General features: G+C 37.2%; 1 protein-coding gene and 1 pseudogene across 4 annotated transcripts; both read right to left on the reverse strand.

The window, feature by feature from the left end:
• Window positions 1-763: 763 nt before the first annotated feature.
• On the reverse strand, window positions 764-1705 carry LOC140803813 (probable membrane-associated kinase regulator 4; annotated as a pseudogene).
• A 702-nt stretch (window positions 1706-2407) lies between these two features.
• LOC140842535 (uncharacterized) lies at window positions 2408-21915 on the reverse strand. 4 transcript variants are annotated; one of them, XM_073210512.1, is made up of 18 exons: window positions 21727-21915; window positions 20847-21050; window positions 20229-20324; window positions 19842-19894; window positions 19645-19741; window positions 19461-19534; window positions 18892-18994; window positions 6501-6620; window positions 6231-6307; window positions 5937-6003; window positions 5304-5369; window positions 4372-4440; window positions 4168-4298; window positions 3944-4010; window positions 3759-3832; window positions 3599-3698; window positions 3367-3440; window positions 2408-3099 (listed from the first exon to the last, which is right to left on the reverse strand). In XM_073210512.1, the coding sequence occupies exons 1-18, from the start codon at window positions 21874-21876 to the stop codon at window positions 2739-2741; spliced, it is 1983 nt and encodes a 660-aa protein (XP_073066613.1). In that variant the 5' UTR covers window positions 21877-21915; the 3' UTR covers window positions 2408-2738. The 4 variants fall into 4 exon arrangements, with proteins under 4 accessions (XP_073066613.1, XP_073066612.1, XP_073066611.1 ...); XM_073210511.1 differs by having other exon boundaries at window positions 3599-3689; window positions 4372-4479; XM_073210510.1 differs by having other exon boundaries at window positions 4372-4479.
• Between the last annotated feature and the right edge of the window lie 721 nt (window positions 21916-22636).

Here is a 22636-nt window from a genome sequence, read left to right on the forward strand (position 1 = left end):
TCTTGTGGTTACAGTGGTATAATCCTCTCCCACAGAAGAGTTTAGGCTTCAAACTTGATGACAACAAATCTCCTCTCCCCATAATGTAATAAAGAAAAAAAAAGTTGTTAGCAGTGGCTTATGATTCCGTATTACTGCTTGCAGGTAATCAGTATCGCAATTTATTTGTTTTGTAGAACTTGGGTTAATGTTTTGTTCGCGATTACGGATGCGAAATAATTGTGGAAGAAATTTACCAAGTGTGTGGATGGTGGACTCACAAGGTGGCTGAAGCTTGACAAAATACAAGTAAAACTTACACAAGGAATGGAGTTTAAAGGGCCTCGACTCTGACATAAATTTGTTTGAGATTTTTTTCTTGGGTTGATATAGAAATAATTGGCCATCCGTATTCAAAAGTACTCAATTTAATTCTTGGGTTGATATTTTGTTAGTCTCACAATGCCATAAATCAGGGTAACATGAAACAACGCTTGGTCCATTTTCTGCAATCAAAATTAGATGCATCGACGATTTGATTTGTCTCCCCATTACGAGTACTTCTGTGTTCACACGTCTATTTTCTTGTTAAGGGGCCCCGACTCACTGAGGTTTCACATGCATGCTTTTCTGGTCTTTCTCTTAGTTGAATGTTAGGCTCATGTTTCACAATATTAACAATGGTTTGATGATATTTTGTATGGAAATTCTTGGAACATTTGCTTGTTAAATTTTAGCTTGATTTATAAAGGCAATCAATTAATCATTCAAGCAAAAAATCGGAGCTCATTGATTAACAAGTTGTACGTACTACAAATCTATGCAGTAACAATCAAGAAACTTGTCCAAAATCTGTTGAGAATTCTTGCAATGATCAATGGCTGCCTCTATTGAACCCTCAATCTCAGTGGCACTGCTGCTCCTTTTAAGCACGGAAGAGGAGGAGGAAGGAGAACTTGAGGATAAGAGTTTGATCGGAGAATTTAGATTCTTGGCATCAGAAACTGACTTCCTGCACACATTTTCCTCAATCCCTTTTTCAATATTAACCTTCGTTACAGCATCTGCAGTTTGATTTGTATCCTTTCCAATGAATACAATTGGTTTTTTCTTGGCAAATGTAGTGAACTTATTCGAACATTCCTCTGTTTTCGGCAAGTTTTGGGGTTCTGAATTGGGATTTGCTTTGGCACAGGACTCATCTGTGCAAGCAGATTTGTTAAAAAAAAAATTCAGTTTCTGCACAAGAATGGAATTTTTTATCAGCTCAAGTTTCTTGGACCAAGACCTTTTCATCGGGTGATTATTCATGAAACCGGTGAACTAAATAGGCCATTCGAATAAACCGTCATGGAGACCCGTTTCACAGCACTCCCTGCAAGAATCCAATGGCAATGTGGAGTAATTACCATATTTTTCTACGGGATGTTTGGCGATTTCGACTGGGGTGGTGGAGGCGGTTTGGTGGAGGAGGAGGTTTTGGACCATTTTCCGGTGGAGAGCTAGGCGAAGGGGGAGGATTTTGCCATTGTAGAAGAGCTCGTCGGCTGTGGAAATGGCGGAGTGTGTGTTATTGGAAGTGGAGGGCATTTGGAACTCAAATTCTTGGCTTCGTGGGGAGGAATTTGTGGAGACATCGAGCGAGTTCCAGGGTGAAGATGTAATTTCCATCTCTATGTAGTCTTCGTCTTCACATTCATGTAATGCAAGATTTATAGCCATTAATGGGAGATGACGAATACGAAACGATAACGAATACGAAATAGTTGCTATAGAGGTCCATTATGCAGTCACGCAGGCGTGGCTCCGAGTACAGGACGTTACAGAATGGTGATTGTGATTCCTTTTGTCCGACATGCTAAAAATTAAAGATTTAAAATGAATTTATAATGATTTATAAAGAAATTTTATAACAATTTGAGTTACTCATTTTCGTAAAACGGAGATAAATATGAAGTTCTTGCTATAAGAACTCATTATGCATTCACGCAGGACGTGACATAATCAACATTAAATATTTGAATTTGGTTGTGAGAACTTGTTTCATGACTTCATCTTATATTGGTTGGATTACGTCGGTATGCTATAAACTAACATATTTTTTTTGTCTAAAAATATTGGATTTCTAAAATTATATGGAGTCTAAAAATGTAGTCGCATTTTATATTTTTATTTAATATAAACCGAATAAAAATCTTCACATATTGATTGGTATCAACATATGCATATATCTATCTATCTATCTACATACATATACGTATGTACGTATTCGTGTGATCACTTTGGTTCCAAAGCACTCCAAAAGATCCTTTTCTCGCAATGCACTCGAGCACATGCGATAGCTACGTGCATTGATATGAACCATAAGATACGAAAGATTATATATAAGATTCAAAACCACATTTCAAGAAAAAGACAATAACATCACTTTGAGATTCTAATTGTGCAGAATGGCACTTTAAGACAGCATTGTGGTCGTGGAAATATGCACAATCCACTTCAAAATGTAGAGCCCATTAATCATATTCTAGTTTCAGCTTACGAATAATATGATATCAGTTTTGTATCACACATAAATACTATGTATTTACCTATGTCGTGTTTCCATCTTGTCTCGGGACGCTTTTTGTCGCTGGAGTGGGGACCTTGAACCATTAGATATGGATCATCATGGTTATCTAACAATTCATCATCTTTGGTCCGCCAGTGTCCCACGATCTGCAAGAAAAAGCTTGCATGCATGGTTAGGCCAAAGGTGACTAGATTTTGTTTGATTCTTGTACACTCTTTCTTGATTCCTTCTCAATCTTGTCATCAAATTCCCAGTCACAAATTCCGTCCATGGAGTTGTCTAATCCATGATCCTCAAGTTCCAATTCAAATTTTAGCTTTGATAGTTGTTCTTCCGCATCTAACGACTTCCTCCCAAGAGGCTCAGGTTTGTCTTGTGGAGGCTGCCTCGGTGATAGAAAGGGAATTCTCGAGGCTTTCAACTTTGATGGTGTCTCGACACTGATCAATGAAGTATTTATTTCAAATGTCGGTCTCTCAATGGATTCGAATTCTTGTTTGATCAACTCAAGCGCGTCTAATAGTTCCTTGATTCTTGCATCACTTTTCCTAGAAAGAATGAGTCATGTTGTTTATTTCAGAAGTTAAAAATCACGAGCAGATCCTGCCATGATACTAGAGGGAGCAAATAATGTTAAAATTTTGTAATGAATTTTTCTACTGTACTTGATTCGTTACCTGAAAGTCCACTCAATCGTCACATCATCTCCCTCTCCCCAATTATGGGATCCACCCTCTTTAAAGTTATACCAATAAGGCTATTAACGGGGGAACATTTTTCTACATTCATGAAACGTAGACACAAGTATAACTCACCTTAAAATCTTGTTATCTTGAGTAGGAAGAAGTCGTTGCTTAATGTTTTCCACTACACTGAAGGCTGTTAGGAACTGCAAGAACCAGAGAGAGATCAGTGAGACGAAAAACAGAATATGGATGAAATTTGGTAACACCCATGCCGGAAACACTGATGAAATGAATGAGACATTTTCTGATGGATTGAACTCTTATATGTTTGTACAAGACTTGGACATGTGAAAATTTGTACCTTGGTTTCTATGGTCTGGTACTGTTCTTCGAGTCGTCTTCTTGGATCGACTGCATCTGTTTTTTCCTGTATAGAAGCTGGTGCATCTAACCTGGCACCACTATATATCAAAATGTTGATTTTTTTAACTGACACCTACACTTCCAAAGAGATAAAGTACCTGTTTAACTTCTCCACGAGCTTAAAATTCTCCACAAGTTCCTGAATAGACGCAATAGAAGCTCCCAACTCTTCCTGAATAGTCAAGGAGGCACCGTACAAGTAAGAAACCATTGGTGTCATGCCTATGATCTAACCAGTCAACCATAAGTAGAATAGTAATGATATGGCCCTGATATTTGGTACCTTGTATGCAGATAGAAGTCTTATTGCCAAGTTTGCAAAGTACTCTTCGTGTCTCTCCAGTTCCTCACTACCATAATAGGGTAAAAGAAAAAGTTGGTTGACTATCAACAGCAAAGAAGATTTAAGATTACACATTTAAAGAATAGTCAAAGTGAGTACCTATTCAAATGAAAATTAATGGAAACTCTAAATTTGAGGGAGTAGGACAGAAACAAGAAACATACTTGACCAGTTTATCCTTATGTTCAGAATATGAGGACTGGAAAGCCCAGCTAGTTTCAAGAAACTGGACAAATGTGTCGCAAACCTCTGCCTCTGCTCTGTATGAAGCAATAGCTCTTGAAAGCTCATCCTCCTAAATAGCATTATTTCTTAAGATAATAATCGACTACATAATTCAGCATGTTAGTTTTAATAAAACAACTTACCTTCAACTTGAAATGTTGAAGAATCTGATTGCTAGCCTCATCAAACTGATCTCGTTCTTCCCTGGTATTCTGAAGTCGGCCATGAGCAGAAGTCAAGGAAGTAATAACCTAAAAAAAATTATTAGACATGCCATTATTGTTGAAGATTGAATCAAATGGTAATCAGACATCACAATCACTCGTAATGGAATTTGTATATAAGTATGATTTTAATGGTTGTATTTGATAAAACCAAGTATTTGCCCTTCAAATTATAACAAATTTACTCCTTGCGATTGACGAAAAAAAATAGAAAAAACTTTGAGGAATGCTTTAGTCAAGTAACGGGACTACCATAAATTCTTCTTCCTATTCTTTAATGTTTAGTACATGTTTGCTTCAAAGCCATATGCACCTACTATGACTTGGATTTCTGAACAGAAAATATCTGACAGAGTTTTGGATTCATGCAGGAATGAACTCTTACGCAATATAGTTCAGATAAAGCCATGACCTGATGTATAGGGTTGTCTTTCTTTTGCGTAAAAAAGTTTAACAATTATTTCTTGGGACGTGCTAGAGAATGGAGCTCATTTTAAGATAAGAATTTGTAAAGGAATAAATGCAAGTTAAATCTGAAAGATGAAAAATCGAAAGTATCATTCCGCAAATAAACATCTTCAGCTGCGTTGAAAAGCCAACATCTGGAAGTTTCAAGAAAAGTGTATAACCATTTATCACGCATATGGCACATATCAATCCTGGAATCTTGGTATTCAGTTTTAATTGTGGAAGAACCAACATATACTCGCTATTTCACGTTAATTTAACCACAAGCTACTCAGTACCAACAAATACCTTCATTTACTAGGCGATGCAAAGATGTAGATACAATTCAGGCATCACATTTCAGTAATAGAACTATAGACAGGAGAAGAGGAGAATTTAAATACCTTTTTCAGCTCCCCTTCAAGTTTGTCCTTTTGCCTTTCAAGAGCTTCAATTTCAGAAACCAGTTCCTGGGAAGGGCCAAAGAGTGGGTTAAGTAGAATAACTCATGAAAAGAAAAGATGTGTCACAAGAAAATCTAATATTCTAATATCTAGGGGCGGACCGCGGATGTTCGTCCCCAATAACCCCCCCAATGTAAAAAAATTCAAACACAAACTTCGTCCCCTTGAATCTATCGTATCTCCAACTCTTCTCCCCACGCGAATTCTGGATTCTCCCCAGGTAAAACCCTTGGGAAAGCATTTCGAAGTAGATAATGATTTATAGCATCTACGAAGCACACATTTCAGAGCTTAGCCATATAACAAGATAAATCATAATCGCTCGTTTCTATTTCAGCTTCCCTAGAAATTGCTTCCCTGGCTTCATTACGGTTGAGAAAAGCAGCAACAAGGTAGGTCGATAAAATTTGTTTAAGGAGAGTAAAAGCAACAAGTCATTATCAATAAGCAAAAATATTAAAAATAGTTAATAACGGGGAAAGTACTAGAATCCCCGCAATCCAGCTGACTATTCGGGAGTGAAAAGTACATTGATTTCCCATCATTAGTAGTAATAGTAGTAAAAAAAGGGACCTTCTCAAGTAGACTAACTTCACTGGTTTTGGTTACACGAAATTTAAGAGCTTCTTCTTTCTGTGTTCTGCATGCACAATAAATAGGACATATAATACACGCTTAACTCCTTGAGAATGTAACATTTCAATCTGAGATGAAAGGTATAAAGTTTTTATCAGCATAGCTATGAAGTTACTCTCTATAAAAATATATAAGCAACTTGCTGTTAAATGAGAGGTAAAAACATACCAGAAATTTGGGAAAAAAAAAAAAACGAGTCATTCTGACCCCTAGCTGGAGCCAACTACAAACCTGTTGTCTGAAATACGCTTTTCAGCTTTTGAGGCTGAGCTAACAAGAGATTCTGATAGTACCTTTAGCTTATCAACCTGCACAGTGAAGATGAGAACATTAGGGATAAGCCAATAAAACCGAAAATGAGAACAATAGGTATGAGATAAGCAAAGAGACTAAGTCATGTGTTGTCTGAGATATATTCGAAAACATCAACAAGATCCGAGAATTGCACTTGTCAGAGCAAACAATTTAATTTGTCTTCAGCAATAGGATGGTGAGAGTTACCTTTTGATTATGAGCAATAGGAGAATCCCTGATCTTCAAAACTTTCTTCCACAAAAGAAGCTCCTCTAACCGTGAACAAAGTTTAATCTGTTCAACCTCTTCCTCTGGAGACTGCAGCGACTGTAATCAGATGGATTAGAAACTTAGATTTTATGTTTACCAATTAGCAGTCTCAGGATCAAATGAGAAATAGACTATTTATGGTTACTAAACGAGGCATCAGGCCAACGCTGAGACAAGGATCACTACTTTATAGTTATAATTGGCTCATGGTCATTAGTTTGCCATTTATTCCACCCATGGAATTGTCAGATTATGGCCAGTGATTGGAAGCTATGTGTTAGATATATGGAACACGCTTTTACATTTGTTGTACATTTTTGATACACGATTTTGTTAGCCACACACACTAACTACCCTTCTGTATATATATGTTGGATCTGTACGAGAACACTTACTTTTCCAGAAGTCAAGTAATGAATTGAGCTTAGCTTCATGTCTTTCTTTGCACATTAACATGGTATCAGAGCCAGGTACTGGCGATTTCACTCTGATTTCTTCGTCCAACCATATGTTCATTTGCTCCACTGTCAATGATCCAATGAGAAAACATACTTGGTTTAGTTGAAGTACCTGCCATGTTGACTACCGGTTCAGCTGGAGATTGAACTTTGCAAGTACCCAACAACTTCAAGATTTCGGCATACTGAGCAGGCGTAAAAATGGAAGGGACAGCAGTGTTTTTGTCAGCTGTGTTGGTCAAGGTGGAAGCCTCTGTCAGTGCATCTTCAGATAAATTTGCAGATGGCCTCGGAGTTCGAGGATTATCCCTATATCTGTCTGTGCATCTTTCAGCTTGTTAAGACTCAATTTTCCGCCCTTGTGAAAATCATTCGAACCGACAATGCACTTGATTTTTTCAAAAATGAATGCACTTTGTTATTTGATTCCCTAGGTATCGTACACCAAAGTTCTTGCCCATACACTCCACAACAAAATGGAGTTGTTGAACGTAAACATAGGCATCTACTTGATGTTGCACGAGCCTTGTGTTTCCAATCTTCTTTACCTCTGAAATTCTGGGGGGAATGTGTCTTGACCTTGCTATATCATTAACCGCACCCCTACTCCATTGTTGCAAAACAGGACACCACATGAAGTCTTACTCCATAAACCTCCGTCATTTAGTCATCTTCGTGTTTTTGGTTGTTTATGTTATGTCACATCCTTGACTCATAAAGATAAATTTTCTGCTAGAGCAAGTGCATGTGTGTTCTTGGGCTATTCCACTAATCAAAAAGGAGACAAAGTAATGAGTCTTGATGCACAAAAGTTTTTTGTCTCCCGAGATGTTGTTTTTCATGAGAGTATTTTTCCCTTTGCTTTTCCTAGTCATCCTCAACCTATTTTTCCTTCTCCTGTTACTCCTGATTTTTCTTCACCTTCATCAGACCCTGTTGAGGTTACTTCATCTGCCCCGTCTTCTCCTTTAGATGGTCCAGCCCTACATTGTAAGAATATGATTTATTATTATTAATTATTAGTATTAGTATTATATTTATTAGGTATTATAAAGTGCAAAACATTGAAAAACATGAAGTGCAAAACATTGAAAAACATGAGTGCAAAACATTGAAAAAAAACATGAGTGCAAAACATTGACAAAACATGAGTGCAAAACATTGAAAATCAAATGTGCCAAAATTGACTAAAATAAATAAAATATATTAAAGTATGCATCAAATTGTGGAAATTATTTTAAAATCTTGCCTATAAATAGATGTATTGAGTTTGAGAGAAATCACACCAAAACCTTTCCATCTAGAGCAAGCTTGAAGTTTGAAATCATCAATCTTTCTTGAAGTGAAATTTAGGAGCAATAATTCTGTTATACTTCTGAAAATTCGTTCCATCACTTCCGACCTCAGAATCCGATCTTCACCGTTCATAATACACTTTCATATGTTTTAAACATCATATCAAAATTTCAGCCTCATCCATACGGTCAAATTTTGTGAAACCCTTCGGCAAGAAAACTGCTCGGATTTCAAACGAGTTTAGCTAATTTACGGATTTTCGGACGATAAATTCCAGCTTGTTTCTTCCATAATTTAGGAGCACCTTTCTGTAAGTGGGCTTATGTTTTAAAGTATTTAAGTATGTTTTCGAAAATTCGATCGACATGATATATTCCTTCGATTTGATATATGAATATTTTGTTTCAATATATTGTTAAGCATGTTTAAATCAATTTCAAGTGCATGTTCTTTTCGTTTCAAAATTATGTTGTCTTTGTTTCATGTTATATTCTAATATATATTCTTAAACACCAAATTGGTGTATTCTAAGAATTATGTTTAAAGGCACTGTTATGATTCAAGTTAGAAATGGTAAAAAAGGAAAATTTTCCTAAAACATGATAAGATATGACAAGTTTATGGCCCTGATGCGGTGGGTAATAATAACCGATATATGGCCTCACCCCTTAGAGGAATTACATATAGGGGACTGATCAGTAACACCATGGATAATAAGATGAAATAACAGTGCAATACGAATAATTTATGTCTATATGCATATGCTAAGTTATGTTTGCTCATTGTTAATATCATATCTTGATATGAATAATTATTGTGACATGAAATTCATTTAATATTTACATAAATATATATAAGTTATGTCGTATCTATCATTTTATTGTTCCGACGTTTGTTGAGACACGGAAAATTTCGAATGGTTAAAGATCTATATATGTATATCCTTGTGTTATTGTGATCGATCGGCCCCCACTTGCTGAGTATTTCACAAAATACTCACCCTTACACCTCTCACTCCCAGATAAGAATGAAAAACAAGTTGAAGAAGAAGAGCAAATGCATTTCTGGGGATGGTAACGAGGTTTCAGTTGATCAAGACATACTTTGGAATTTGACTATCTTTTATTTCTACGTTGTTCGCTTCCGCACTCATTTATTAAGTTGATTATGTTGTAAAGACAATGTATGTTTTATGAAAAGACTGGTTTGGTTGTATACTGTACTACGAGGCTTGTTGATTTACGATTGAATAATTGTAAAACAACGCCGGATGTCAACTCACCCCGGTATCGGGACGTGACATTTAAGTGGTATCAGAGCCCTCCAGGTTCATAATCCGGCTGGGAAATTGCCATAGGAAATTTGACAAAGTCAGTTTTTGGCAAGACCCTAGCGACTTCCTACCAATGAACAATATTCACTGTTCTTATCGTGACATCTGAAAATCACCATATTCTATTGTTGAAGCATCCAAAATCACGTTTTGCCGTTTTTGGTAATAATCGTGAATATCATAAACTCCTTGTTCTAAGCCTTTCCATTGGTTTTATTTCAGGAAATGGCTTCCCGTACTCGTGCTGAAATACCCAAACGTATGCGTGAACTCGCTCTTAGTAACCACGAGATTGCGATGGCAAACCTTAGAGCTCAACTTTATGAAGAGCAACAAAAACACCAAGAGCAATTGTTGGCCAAAGATTTGGCATATGAAAACTTGAAAAAGGAAAAACAAGAGTTAGAAGAGATCAAAGACCATTTTCAGGCTGACGTACAAAGGTTTGCTTACTATCTCAACTCAGAAGAGAAAAATCACGAAATGACCAAAAATAAACTAGAGGCTTCCCAAACAAAAGTCCTTGAATTGAACAAAGAACACCAACAAATGCTAGAAGAATCCCAAGCACTCCAGTCTCAAATTCAACAAAGTATACTGATGGAAAATCAACGTCGTCAGCAAGATGAGGCCACCATTCAAGAACTACAGAATTCAGTGCACAATTTGACTATGCAAAATGAACAATTACAGAATTATGTTCATCATCTTGAGGATGCCATCATTATGGCATTGGAGCCGGAAGTAGAACCGGTAGAAGAACAGATGGAAGATGAAGTATTAGGAGATGGCGAGGTTTTAGATGATTGAGTATTTAGTGTCGTGACTATTTGTAATAAGGATTGATAATCCATTTCCTTTCTTTTACTTCTTATCATTACACTTCTGAAAACTTTGATTTGTATTGCTTTTCCTTCTCATTGGAATCAATAAAAAGTTTATTTGATCTATTCCTTGATTGATTTCATATTTGAGTTAATCTTCAATATTTTTGTACATAATTATTCAAACATCTTAGAAATTCTCATGCGTGTAGGAAATGGCAGAGAGACCCTATCGTAGCAACCGCAACCCGCGATATGCCAATCGCAACAATGATTGCAACAACAATAACAACGAAGATACACCACCAGCAGCAAGAGTTGGCCTTAGCAGAGAAGATTTAATGGCCATAGCAACCATTGTGGCAACAACCATCCAAGGAATGAGCCATGTAAATACCAACACTAATCAGCCACCACCACCTCCACCACCGAATGGAATCAAACACCATTATGAATCTCTTCGGAGGAATCGAGTCCCAACGTTTGACGGCAACCCTGACCCAGAAGTTGGTCAAGGCTGGCTCAAGAATATTGAGACACAACTCCAATTGCTTGAAGTGCCAAATGAACTAAAAGTGACTGTGGTGACACCATTCCTAGAAGAAAAGGCGGCCAAATGGTGGGAGACAATCTCAGCAAATATGACAGAAGTCGGACCAATCACATGGCAAAGATTTCGAGAAGCATTCTTGAAACAATACTATCCACCAGAGTTGAGATTAAAATTGTTGAGTGAATTTGAGAATTTTACTCAAACCCCGGATATGTCTGTTGTGGAGTACACTTCTAAATTCAACTCCCTTGGAACCTATGCTCCTGCCATCATGGCAGATGATATCCTGAAGATGCATCGTTTCAAACGTGGTCTGAACAGCCGTATCCAATCAGCTCTGGCAGTTTACCAACCCACAGGTTTTGATGATTTAATGGGAGCAGCCATTAGAGCTGAGACTGATATCAAGCGCCGAGAAGATGAAAATAAAAATAAACGACCTCTCACTGGACAATCTTTTCAAGGTAAACAACCAGTTAAAAGGTCAAACCAATCAAGTGGACCATTCAAGGGAACTCCTTCCAATTCAACTACGACATTCTCAAGCATAAAACCGTGTCCATTATGCAACTACCGACACATTGGAGAATGTCGAAGGAACACTGGTGCTTGCTTCAATTGTGGGAAGATGGGACATCGAATTGCTAATTGTCCTGAACCATTAAAGAAAATGACATGGTCAAACACTAATGATACCCCCAACAAGCCAAAGGAGAATAAGACCAATGCTCGTATGTTTGCCATAACTCAAGAAGAGGCAGATGATGCAAACGATGTCGTGGCAGGTACCATTATAATCAATAAAATTTCAGCTTATGTGTTGTTTGACTGTGGTGCCACTCATTCATTTATTTCTAAGAGATTCACTAAGAAGTTAGGGCTTATACCAGAGATACTTGTTGAACCTTTTAGAATTGCTACTCCCACCAGTAAAACAATTGAAACACATAAGATACATCGGAACTGCATAGTATATATCAATGAACACACATTCAACGCTGAATTGATTCAAGTTAACATGGTGGAGTTCGACGTTATTCTGGGAATGGATTGGTTATCCAAGAGTCATGCAATAGTAGATTGTCGGCATAAGATTATCAAACTCCGAACTCCAAGCCAAAAAGAAATCACATACCATGGCAAGGCTAAGAAACGTAAATCCCTCCTTTCTGCATCTCAAACCTGGAAAGCCATGAAGTCTGGAGAAATAGTTTATCTAGCAATGGTAAACGAAGTAAAAGAAGGAGTCGAGCTCAAGATAGAAGATATTCCAGTGGTACAAGAATTTTCGGATGTCTTTCCAGAAGAGCTACCTGGAATGGTTCCGGACCGTGAGATAGAATTCGAGATTAACTTGGTACCAGGTGCCACACCAATATCAAAGGCACCCTATCGAATGGCTCCAGCAGAACTCAATGAACTAAAAGAACAACTTCAAGAGTTGTTAGACAAGAAACAAATCAGACCAAGTGTCTCTCCTTGGGGAGCTCCAGTCTTATTTGTAAAGAAAAAGGATGGAAGTATGAGATTGTGTATCGATTATAGAGAACTCAACAAGATCACAATCAAAAACAGATATCCTCTTCCAAGGATAGATGATCTTTTCGATCAACTCAAAGGAGCCACAATATTTTCCAAGCTTGATTTGAGGACAGGATATCATCAACTGAAGGTCAAACCAGAAGACGTTCCAAAGACAGCTTTCAGAACAAGATATGGTCATTATGAGTTTACGGTAATGCCATTTGGATTGACAAATGCTCCAGCAGCTTTCATGGATCTCATGAACAGAGTATTCAAGCCATTTCTCGACAAATTTGTGGTGGTATTTATCGATGACATTCTCGTATATTCCCCAAGTGAAGAGGATCACAAAGAACATCTTCACCTGACTCTTCAGATGTTAAGAGAAAAAGAGTTATACGCGAAATTCAAGAAATGCGAATTCTGGCTAAAAAGTGTGACTTTCTTAGGCCATATCATTTCAAAAGAAGGAGTATCTGTGGACCCTAAAAAAGTGGAAGCAATCACTGGCTGGCCGATACCTAAGACAGTAACTGAAATTCGAAGCTTTCTAGGATTGGCAGGTTACTATCGAAAATTTGTTGAAGGTTTCTCTTCAATAGCTACGCCTCTTACAAAACTTACACAAAAGAACTCAAAATTTAACTGGAGTGAGGAATGTGAAAAGAGCTTCCAAACGCTCAAGGAAAAGCTTGCATCTACACCAGTATTGGTTCTACCCACTGAGGACAAAAGCTTTACCATTTACAGTGACGCATCAAAAGAGGGTTTAGGATGCGTACTCATGCAAGAAGGAAGAGTAATCGCATATGCATCAAGACAATTGAAGCCGTACGAGAAAAATTATCCTACTCACGACCTCGAACTAGCTGCGGTAGTTTTTGCCTTAAAAATTTGGAGGCATTATCTTTACGGCGCCAAATGCGAGATCTTCACAGATCATCAAAGTCTTAAGTATTTGTTCACACAAAAAGAATTGAACATGAGGCAGAGAAGATGGATTGAATTGTTAAAAGATTATGATTTAACAATAAGCTATCATCCGGGCAAGGCAAATAAGGTAGCTGATGCTTTAAGTAGGAAAAACATGGGTAAAGTGATCCTAGCTTCACTTTCTGCACAACCATGCCTTCAAGAAACAATCAAATTAAGACAAAATCAAGATCCTACTTTGACAAAACTTAAAGAACAAGTCAAAGAAAAGAAGTCACAAGATCTTCATATAGACGAGAAGGGAGTTCTGTGGATGAAAGGACGATTGTGTGTACCAAACATCGAGAATCTTCGACAGGAAGTAATGTCTGAAGCACATAAATCAAAATTTTCGGTCCACCCCGGCAGTACAAAAATGTACAGAGATTTAAAGAAAAATTTCTGGTGGAGCGGAATGAAGAAGGATGTAGCAGAATACATCTCTAGATGCCAGGTCTGTCAACAAGTTAAAGCTGAACATCAACGGCCTGGAGGACTTCTTCAACCCTTGGAAATTCCAGAATGGAAATGGGAACATATTTCTATGGATTTTGTAGTAGGTTTACCCAAGTCTAGGCAAAGTCATAATGGAATATGGGTAATCGTAGATAGACTCACAAAATCTGCACATTTTCTACCTGTCCGCATGAATTATAATCTGGAAAAATTGGCTACCATATACATGGACAATATTGTGCGATTACATGGAGTTCCGGCAAGCATTCTGTCTGATAGAGATCCAAGATTTGTATCTCGGTTCTGGAAAAGTTTTCAACAAGCTATGGGGACTAAGGTTACTCTCAGTACAGCTTATCACCCTCAAACTGATGGCCAAACAGAGAGAACAATACAAACCCTTGAAGATATGCTACGGGCATGTGCTTTAGAATTCAGGGGTAATTGGAGTGAACATCTACCTTTAATTGAGTTCGCTTACAATAACAGTTATCATAGCAGTATTGGAATGGCTCCATACGAAGCTCTATACGGTCGAAAATGTAGATCACCTCTGTACTGGGATGAGGTAGGAGAGAAATCCATAACTGGGCCTGAACTTGTCCAAGAAACCGTGGACAAAGTAACAATCATTAAAGAAAGACTCAAAATTGCTCAAGATCGACAGAAAAGTTGGGCTGATCTAAAGAGGAGACCAGTGGAGTTCACAGTTGGAGAAAAAGCCTACGTAAAAGTTTCTCCCATGAAAGGAGTTGTTCGATTCAATAAAGCTGGGAAATTACATCCTCGATACATAGGACCTTTTGAAATTTTAGAAAGAATCGGAACATTGGCATACAGACTAGCATTGCCACCAGATATGTCAAGAATTCATAATGTATTTCATGTTTCACAATTGAGGAAATACATCCCAGATCCAAGTCATGTTCTTGAAACTGGACCGCTCCTGATGGAAAATAATCTGAATGAAAAACTAAGATATGAAGAAGTTCCAATTCGAATTTTGGACACCAAAGAACAAGTATTAAGGCGACGCAACATTTCCTATGTTAAGATACAGTGGTCTAATCATACCGAAAGAGAAGCTACTTGGGAACTAAAAGAGAAGATGTTCGAGCAATATCCCTATCTGTTCGAAAATCTAGAAAACTCAAGTTTCAGGGACGAAACTTCCAATAAGGAGGGAGGAATGTAAGAATATGATTTATTATTATTAATTATTAGTATTAGTATTATATTTATTAGGTATTATAAAGTGCAAAACATTGAAAAACATGAAGTGCAAAACATTGAAAAACATGAGTGCAAAACATTGAAAAAAAACATGAGTGCAAAACATTGACAAAACATGAGTGCAAAACATTGAAAATCAAATGTGCCAAAATTGACTAAAATAAATAAAATATATTAAAGTATGCATCAAATTGTGGAAATTATTTTAAAATCTTGCCTATAAATAGATGTATTGAGTTTGAGAGAAATCACACCAAAACCTTTCCATCTAGAGCAAGCTTGAAGTTTGAAATCATCAATCTTTCTTGAAGTGAAATTTAGGAGCAATAATTCTGTTATACTTCTGAAAATTCGTTCCATCACTTCCGACCTCAGAATCCGATCTTCACCGTTCATAATACACTTTCATATGTTTTAAACATCATATCAAAATTTCAGCCTCATCCATACGGTCAAATTTTGTGAAACCCTTCGGCAAGAAAACTGCTCGGATTTCAAACGAGTTTAGCTAATTTACGGATTTTCGGACGATAAATTCCAGCTTGTTTCTTCCATAATTTAGGAGCACCTTTCTGTAAGTGGGCTTATGTTTTAAAGTATTTAAGTATGTTTTCGAAAATTCGATCGACATGATATATTCCTTCGATTTGATATATGAATATTTTGTTTCAATATATTGTTAAGCATGTTTAAATCAATTTCAAGTGCATGTTCTTTTCGTTTCAAAATTATGTTGTCTTTGTTTCATGTTATATTCTAATATATATTCTTAAACACCAAATTGGTGTATTCTAAGAATTATGTTTAAAGGCACTGTTATGATTCAAGTTAGAAATGGTAAAAAAGGAAAATTTTCCTAAAACATGATAAGATATGACAAGTTTATGGCCCTGATGCGGTGGGTAATAATAACCGATATATGGCCTCACCCCTTAGAGGAATTACATATAGGGGACTGATCAGTAACACCATGGATAATAAGATGAAATAACAGTGCAATACGAATAATTTATGTCTATATGCATATGCTAAGTTATGTTTGCTCATTGTTAATATCATATCTTGATATGAATAATTATTGTGACATGAAATTCATTTAATATTTACATAAATATATATAAGTTATGTCGTATCTATCATTTTATTGTTCCGACGTTTGTTGAGACACGGAAAATTTCGAATGGTTAAAGATCTATATATGTATATCCTTGTGTTATTGTGATCGATCGGCCCCCACTTGCTGAGTATTTCACAAAATACTCACCCTTACACCTCTCACTCCCAGATAAGAATGAAAAACAAGTTGAAGAAGAAGAGCAAATGCATTTCTGGGGATGGTAACGAGGTTTCAGTTGATCAAGACATACTTTGGAATTTGACTATCTTTTATTTCTACGTTGTTCGCTTCCGCACTCATTTATTAAGTTGATTATGTTGTAAAGACAATGTATGTTTTATGAAAAGACTGGTTTGGTTGTATACTGTACTACGAGGCTTGTTGATTTACGATTGAATAATTGTAAAACAACGCCGGATGTCAACTCACCCCGGTATCGGGACGTGACATACATGAAGTCCCAAATTCAGTCACTGTTTCCCAGCCACCAAGAAAATCCTTGCGTCCTCCTAAGCCTCCTATCTGGACTAAGGACTATTCTTGTCCTACTTTGTCTCACAGTAATCTAGCTTCTTCTTCTTATCCTCTTACCCAATATCTTACTTATTCCAAGTTTTCCCAACCATACCAAAGTTTTTTAGCATCCATTTCTTTAGACAGGGAGCCTAGTTCCTATCATGAGGCTATTTTAGATCCCCGATGGAAGGCAGCCATGGACCTAGAACTCGCAGCCTTAGAATCCAACCATACTTGGGATTTAGTTCCATTACCAGTTGGGAAGAAGCCAATTGGATGCCGGTGGGTGTATAAAATTAAACGTCATCCGGATGGGACCGTTGATCGTTTTAAAGCCCGTCTCGTAGCCAAAGGTTACACACAACAAGAAGGGATAGATTATCATGACACCTTTTCACCTACTGCCAAAATCGTCACTCTAAGATGTTTGTTGAGTATAGCAGCTGCAAAACAGTGGCCTCTTCACCAAATGGATGTCACTAATGCATTTCTCCAAGGTGATTTGGATGAAGAGGTATATATGTGTGTGCCACAGGGGTGTTCTCCTCAGGGGGAGCAGCGTGTTTGTCGGTTGCTTAAGTCCCTCTATGGCCTTAAGCAAGCCTCTAGACAATGGAACACTAAGTTTGCTTGTATTATGAAGCTTGCTGGATTTATGCAATCGGCCAATGATCACTCTCTTTTTGTTCGACATAATTCCGCTCATATCACCTTGTTGTTTGTGTACGTCGATGATATCATTGTCACCGGGAGTAGTGAGAAAGCTATTTCAGATTTAAAGGTTTTCTTGAATTCACAAATTCACATCAAAGACCTTGGCCCTTTGCGTTATTTCCTTGGCATAGAGGTTGCTAGATCCAAGTTGGGCATTTACCTCAATCAACGAAAGTATGTGCTGGAATTGCTCGGTGATTCTGGTTTAATTGGTGCTAAACCTTGTGATACTCCTGTTGTCCAACATCTCAAATTGACTAGTCATGAACTTGATGACTTTAATCGCAAGAACTCTATCTCTGGTCTCACAGATCCTTTATTATCCAACCCTGATGCTTATAAGAGGTTAGTTGGAAGGCTTATCTATTTAACAGTCACAAGACCGGATATTTCTTATGTTGTACAAGTCCTTAGTCAGTTTATGCATGCACCTAAAAAATCTCATTTGGATGCTGTGTTCCGTGTGCTGCGTTATTTGAAGTCTGCACCAGGCTTGGGAATTTTGTTGTCTGCTAGTTGTTCCTTTTCTCTTCAAGCTTATTGTGATTCCGACTGGGCCGCATGTCCAATGACTCGTCGCTCAGTCACGGGCTATTGCATAAAGTTGGGGAGTTCCTTGATCTCTTGGAAGTCTAAGAAGCAAAGCACCGTCTCACGTTCTTCGGCAGAAGCGGAATATAGAGCCATGGCAAGCACCACATGTGAGGTTACTTGGATCCTTGGTTTGCTTAGTGATATGGGAGTGACATTGCTCGCGCCTCCGACCCTGTTCTGTGATAATCAGGCGGCATTACATATTGCTGCCAACTCGTTGTATCATGAGCGTACCAAACACATAGAAATTGATTGTCATTTGATACGAGAAAAAGTCAAAAATGGTGTGATCCGAACTGCTCACATTTCTACAAATGAACAACTTGCGGATATCTTTACTAAAGGCTTGAGTCGTGAACAACATTCCTACTTGCTGTCCAAGCTTGGTGTGTTGAATCTACACCAATCTTGAGGGGGAGTGTTAGATATATGGAACACGATTTTACATTTGTTGTACATTTTTGATACACGATTTTGTTAGCCACACACACTAACTACCCTTCTGTATATATATGTTGGATCTGTACGAGAACACTTACTTTTCCAGAAGTCAAGTAATGAATTGAGCTTAGCTTCATGTCTTTCTTTGCACATTAACACTATGCTACACAAGGATTGATTCAGGATTCTTAAAATAATAACAGTGGATTCTCTAAAATCATTTCAGTGCTCACTCGTCGTTCTTAAAAATAGACGAGAGACCATCCATAAGAAAACAAGACGAGAGAAGAATCTTACCTCTGTTGACATCTCATTTGCAGCTTCGGATGATTTATTACAACTTAGAGGTAATTGCTTCCCATGCAGTTTGTGATGAATACTGGAAACTTCGGAGTCTATTCTGAGAACATATAAAAACACAAACCTAGAAATGATTAAAATGGTAATCTATGGAAAGTGGAAAGATGCCAACTGCAAAGCCACCAACTAAGTATTCTACAAGTATATAAATTATGTCACTTGATTAACAGCATCATTTATCATGTAGAAGGCAAACCTTTCATTACCAATTCATAGAAACTCAAAGTACCGGAATTTGTCCAGAATTGCCTAGTTGAAATTTTTTGAAAGGCAGGCCTCTGAAAGAAAATGAATGATGCCGACTTTAAAAATTTCATGCTAGCTCATAAAATACTTGGGTCTTTTTGTGCAGTTTTGAGTCCCTTAATGGTTTGCTTCAAGGTAAATTTAATGTGCGCAATGAACCAGTTTGGAATTTCGCAACCAAGAATAGTCCCAGTCACATAGACTTGTCAACATTAAATAAGCATATATTACGAAATTATGGGAGTTATACCCTTAACCACCTTACTAACACAGCATTTTTTTTAAGCCCTGCAATAGCTTCTTGTGCATGTTGCAACAGTTCTTCCCTCTTTGCCTGGAGTTATAAAAGATGAAAAAATACCATTCACAAATGCTTCAAATATTCGGTGATATCATTGTTAATGGCATTGTAAACTGCCAAAATCTTGTTGTTTATTACCATACCAGTACTTCATCATCGTAGTTTGAGAATGTTTTTGCCAAATCTCGAATGTTGTTAACTGTTGCATTATGAGCATCTTTTCCACCCATGAGACATAGCCTGAATGCATGATAATGTTATCGTTCACCCAGGGAAAACATAAAATAATGAATTACTCGATATTCATAAAATCTATTAAGAAGAGTCAAGTAAGTATCACCCAAAAATCTCCAGAAGCAAGGAAATCTCCTCATCATTAGGCTTTTCCAGTATCTGGCCCAGAAAAGAGTCAATTGTCAGCCACCATCTATCACAAAGAACAAAAAAACCGTCCCAATACAGTGTAACTAGAAGACGAGACATCATCACAGTTGTGCTGCCATTACTGTAGAGAGCACGTGGAGATATATGTTTTTCAGCAGAGTACAGCAAAGGTGGGATTGGCAAAGAAGAAGAAAACAATAGGAACAACATAGAATGTAGTTGAAATTAATTATGAGGAAGATCAAGAGATATAAAAGTAGGAGGAATCTTTAGGAGTGGGGGCAGTTTGCAGATGTTTGAAAAGCAAAGAGAACAACTGAAAACTGTCACTCGTAAATCTTACCAAAGACAGTGTTATGCCCTCAAGAGCTTGACTATGAAGGAATACGTCTCGAAAATTCATGGGTTCTCCACCAAGATCATGATCATAATACAAAATCTGTCATTGTAATAAAGAAATATGATGGATAACTAATGCTAAAAGTTAAGAAAATCATTTGGATACTCTTTTGACGTAGAAAATTAAAAATCCTTCACAAAATTCAGGCCCAGAAAAATACAAGATTTTGTGATGGAGAGCATAAACTTGTAAATGCAAGCTAGAGAACTTGAATATTGAATGCAGATCATGCTGGAGTCAACACCAAGAAGCTATAACAAAAGGAATTCTACGTGTTGCAGCCTAAGTATATTAGCCTAGATTTGTTTGTAATTGTCAGGCCCATGTAATTGAGAAGTCCGCCTCTTCTCCCCCCGGAGAATATGAACAAAGCTGTCGGAAATTACTTCTTCCAAAGTTTGAGTTCATGGGACGTGACACAAAATAATATTTGTACTCCAGCAAAAAACTGACACAACTGATAGCTTCCAAACACGAAATTTACACACAAAATAACTTCTGCAAGTGAAACTGAAATCTCCAGTTAGAAACAGAATATAAAGGCTGACTGAAAAGACAAACCACTGTTGGCTTTGTAGGAGAATCATTAGATTCAAAAGATAAGTCAAGATGTTCAGTTTTGAGAGCTCCATCGAGTCTCTCTATCTCTTTCAAGGCCACTAACCATCTTCTTAGTAACTGAACTCTCTCTACCCCCCTACATGTAACAGAAACTTCTTCCAATCTTTTTACTGCAAGCTTGTAACTTTGGAAATTCCGAGCTCCCTGTAATTCCAGAAATTGACAAAAAATTAACAACAAAGTGCGTGGGACAAAAATGAAAACCGAACCGACATGAATAAATTGCATAAAGTAAGTCCAGATTCAAAATAGCATCTTATACTAAACAGAATGTAAGTGTGAAAAATAATAGTCTAAATATTGTAACATAAACGTTTGCATGTCATAATGTTTTAAGTAAATAAGGCGTTGCATATAATGATTCAATGTCAGTGGTCAATACTATATGTTAGTTCATAATCCATTAATTACAGTAAGAGTGTTTTGTAAGAATGCCCATAAACCTAAACACATCACTACAAGAAAATGATATTACAACTACAAGATAAATACAGGCACAAGGATTATCCAACCGGTGTGTACCACAGAATAGTCTGCTGGTCCATGTGATCTGACAACAGTGCCTTGTTCTGAATCTGTGTCATTAAACTCCCGGATGAAAATGCGTCGAACTTCAAAATTTTCCAAAACAATGATTTTTACCGATTAAAAGCAGAGGTGAAAAATGATCTTTCTGGATCCTAATGAGTTTAATGAAACTAATCTCGCACCACTAAAGCATTTCAATTAATGGGCCAAATCAACGCAAAGTTCCCCTCAGTTACACTCGACGCATGCACATGCACACGAACAAAGAGAGATTAACAAATAAAAACATTACAATGCGATCCTGGAAAATTTTGGCGCCACCAGCAACGGCTTGCCCCGCTTTATGCACGACGGTGTCTTTATAACTGCGGACAGCGGAGCTGAGTTGGACGCTGCCGCCGGCTTCCACAGCTCTGCTCATCGCAGATCGAATCCACGACATAATTGCGAATTGCTGCTACGATTCACAACAATAAATTACGCAAAATGGTAAGTAAGAAAAATGGAAAATAGAATCGATGAATGATAAATTTTATCAGAGAGCGAACGTTATGAGAAGTTCGAGTCTCGAGCCATTCGGTTCGCGCGTCGCCATGTGCTTTACCGAAAATGCCCTTGACGATTTAAAGATCTGTTTTCATCGATATTTGCCTTGAATGTGTATTTGTTGATACATCATATACATTTTTACATTGAAAAATCTTTATAAAAACAATATTTGTGAATTAAAATAATGCTTCGATTCCTTGAAAATCGAACTTAATTTCAAAAAGTTGTTTATTAGGATGAAAAATTTGTAAGATTTTCCGTAACTTTATTTTCTCATATTCGTGATAGTTCAGATTGTATTTACTTAAATGTTAATGGATCAAATTCATGCATCCAAAAAGATATGTGTCTATATGTCAGTGTTGCCTTATATCCTTTAGATATCAGTCTTACTCTTACCCTGTCAATATTACCTGTTAAGGTCATGTGACACTTTTTAAAGACCAACCAGATTAAGCTGTGACTCGTCAGTAGCATGACACACTCCTTAAGAAGTCACTTATCCCAGTACCACTCTCACTCATGCACAATTAATCCAACATCTCAATACTACTTCTACTCATACACGCTTAACCAAACAAATTTGTTTTTCTGAAAAGAAACAACTCAAGAAAATGTTATGAGAACATAGAAAAGGATTTGTATTAATATCA

The sequence above is a fragment of the Primulina eburnea genome, chromosome 10, assembly GCF_022965805.1.
Source record: "Primulina eburnea isolate SZY01 chromosome 10, ASM2296580v1, whole genome shotgun sequence".
NCBI lineage: Eukaryota > Viridiplantae > Streptophyta > Magnoliopsida > Lamiales > Gesneriaceae > Primulina > Primulina eburnea.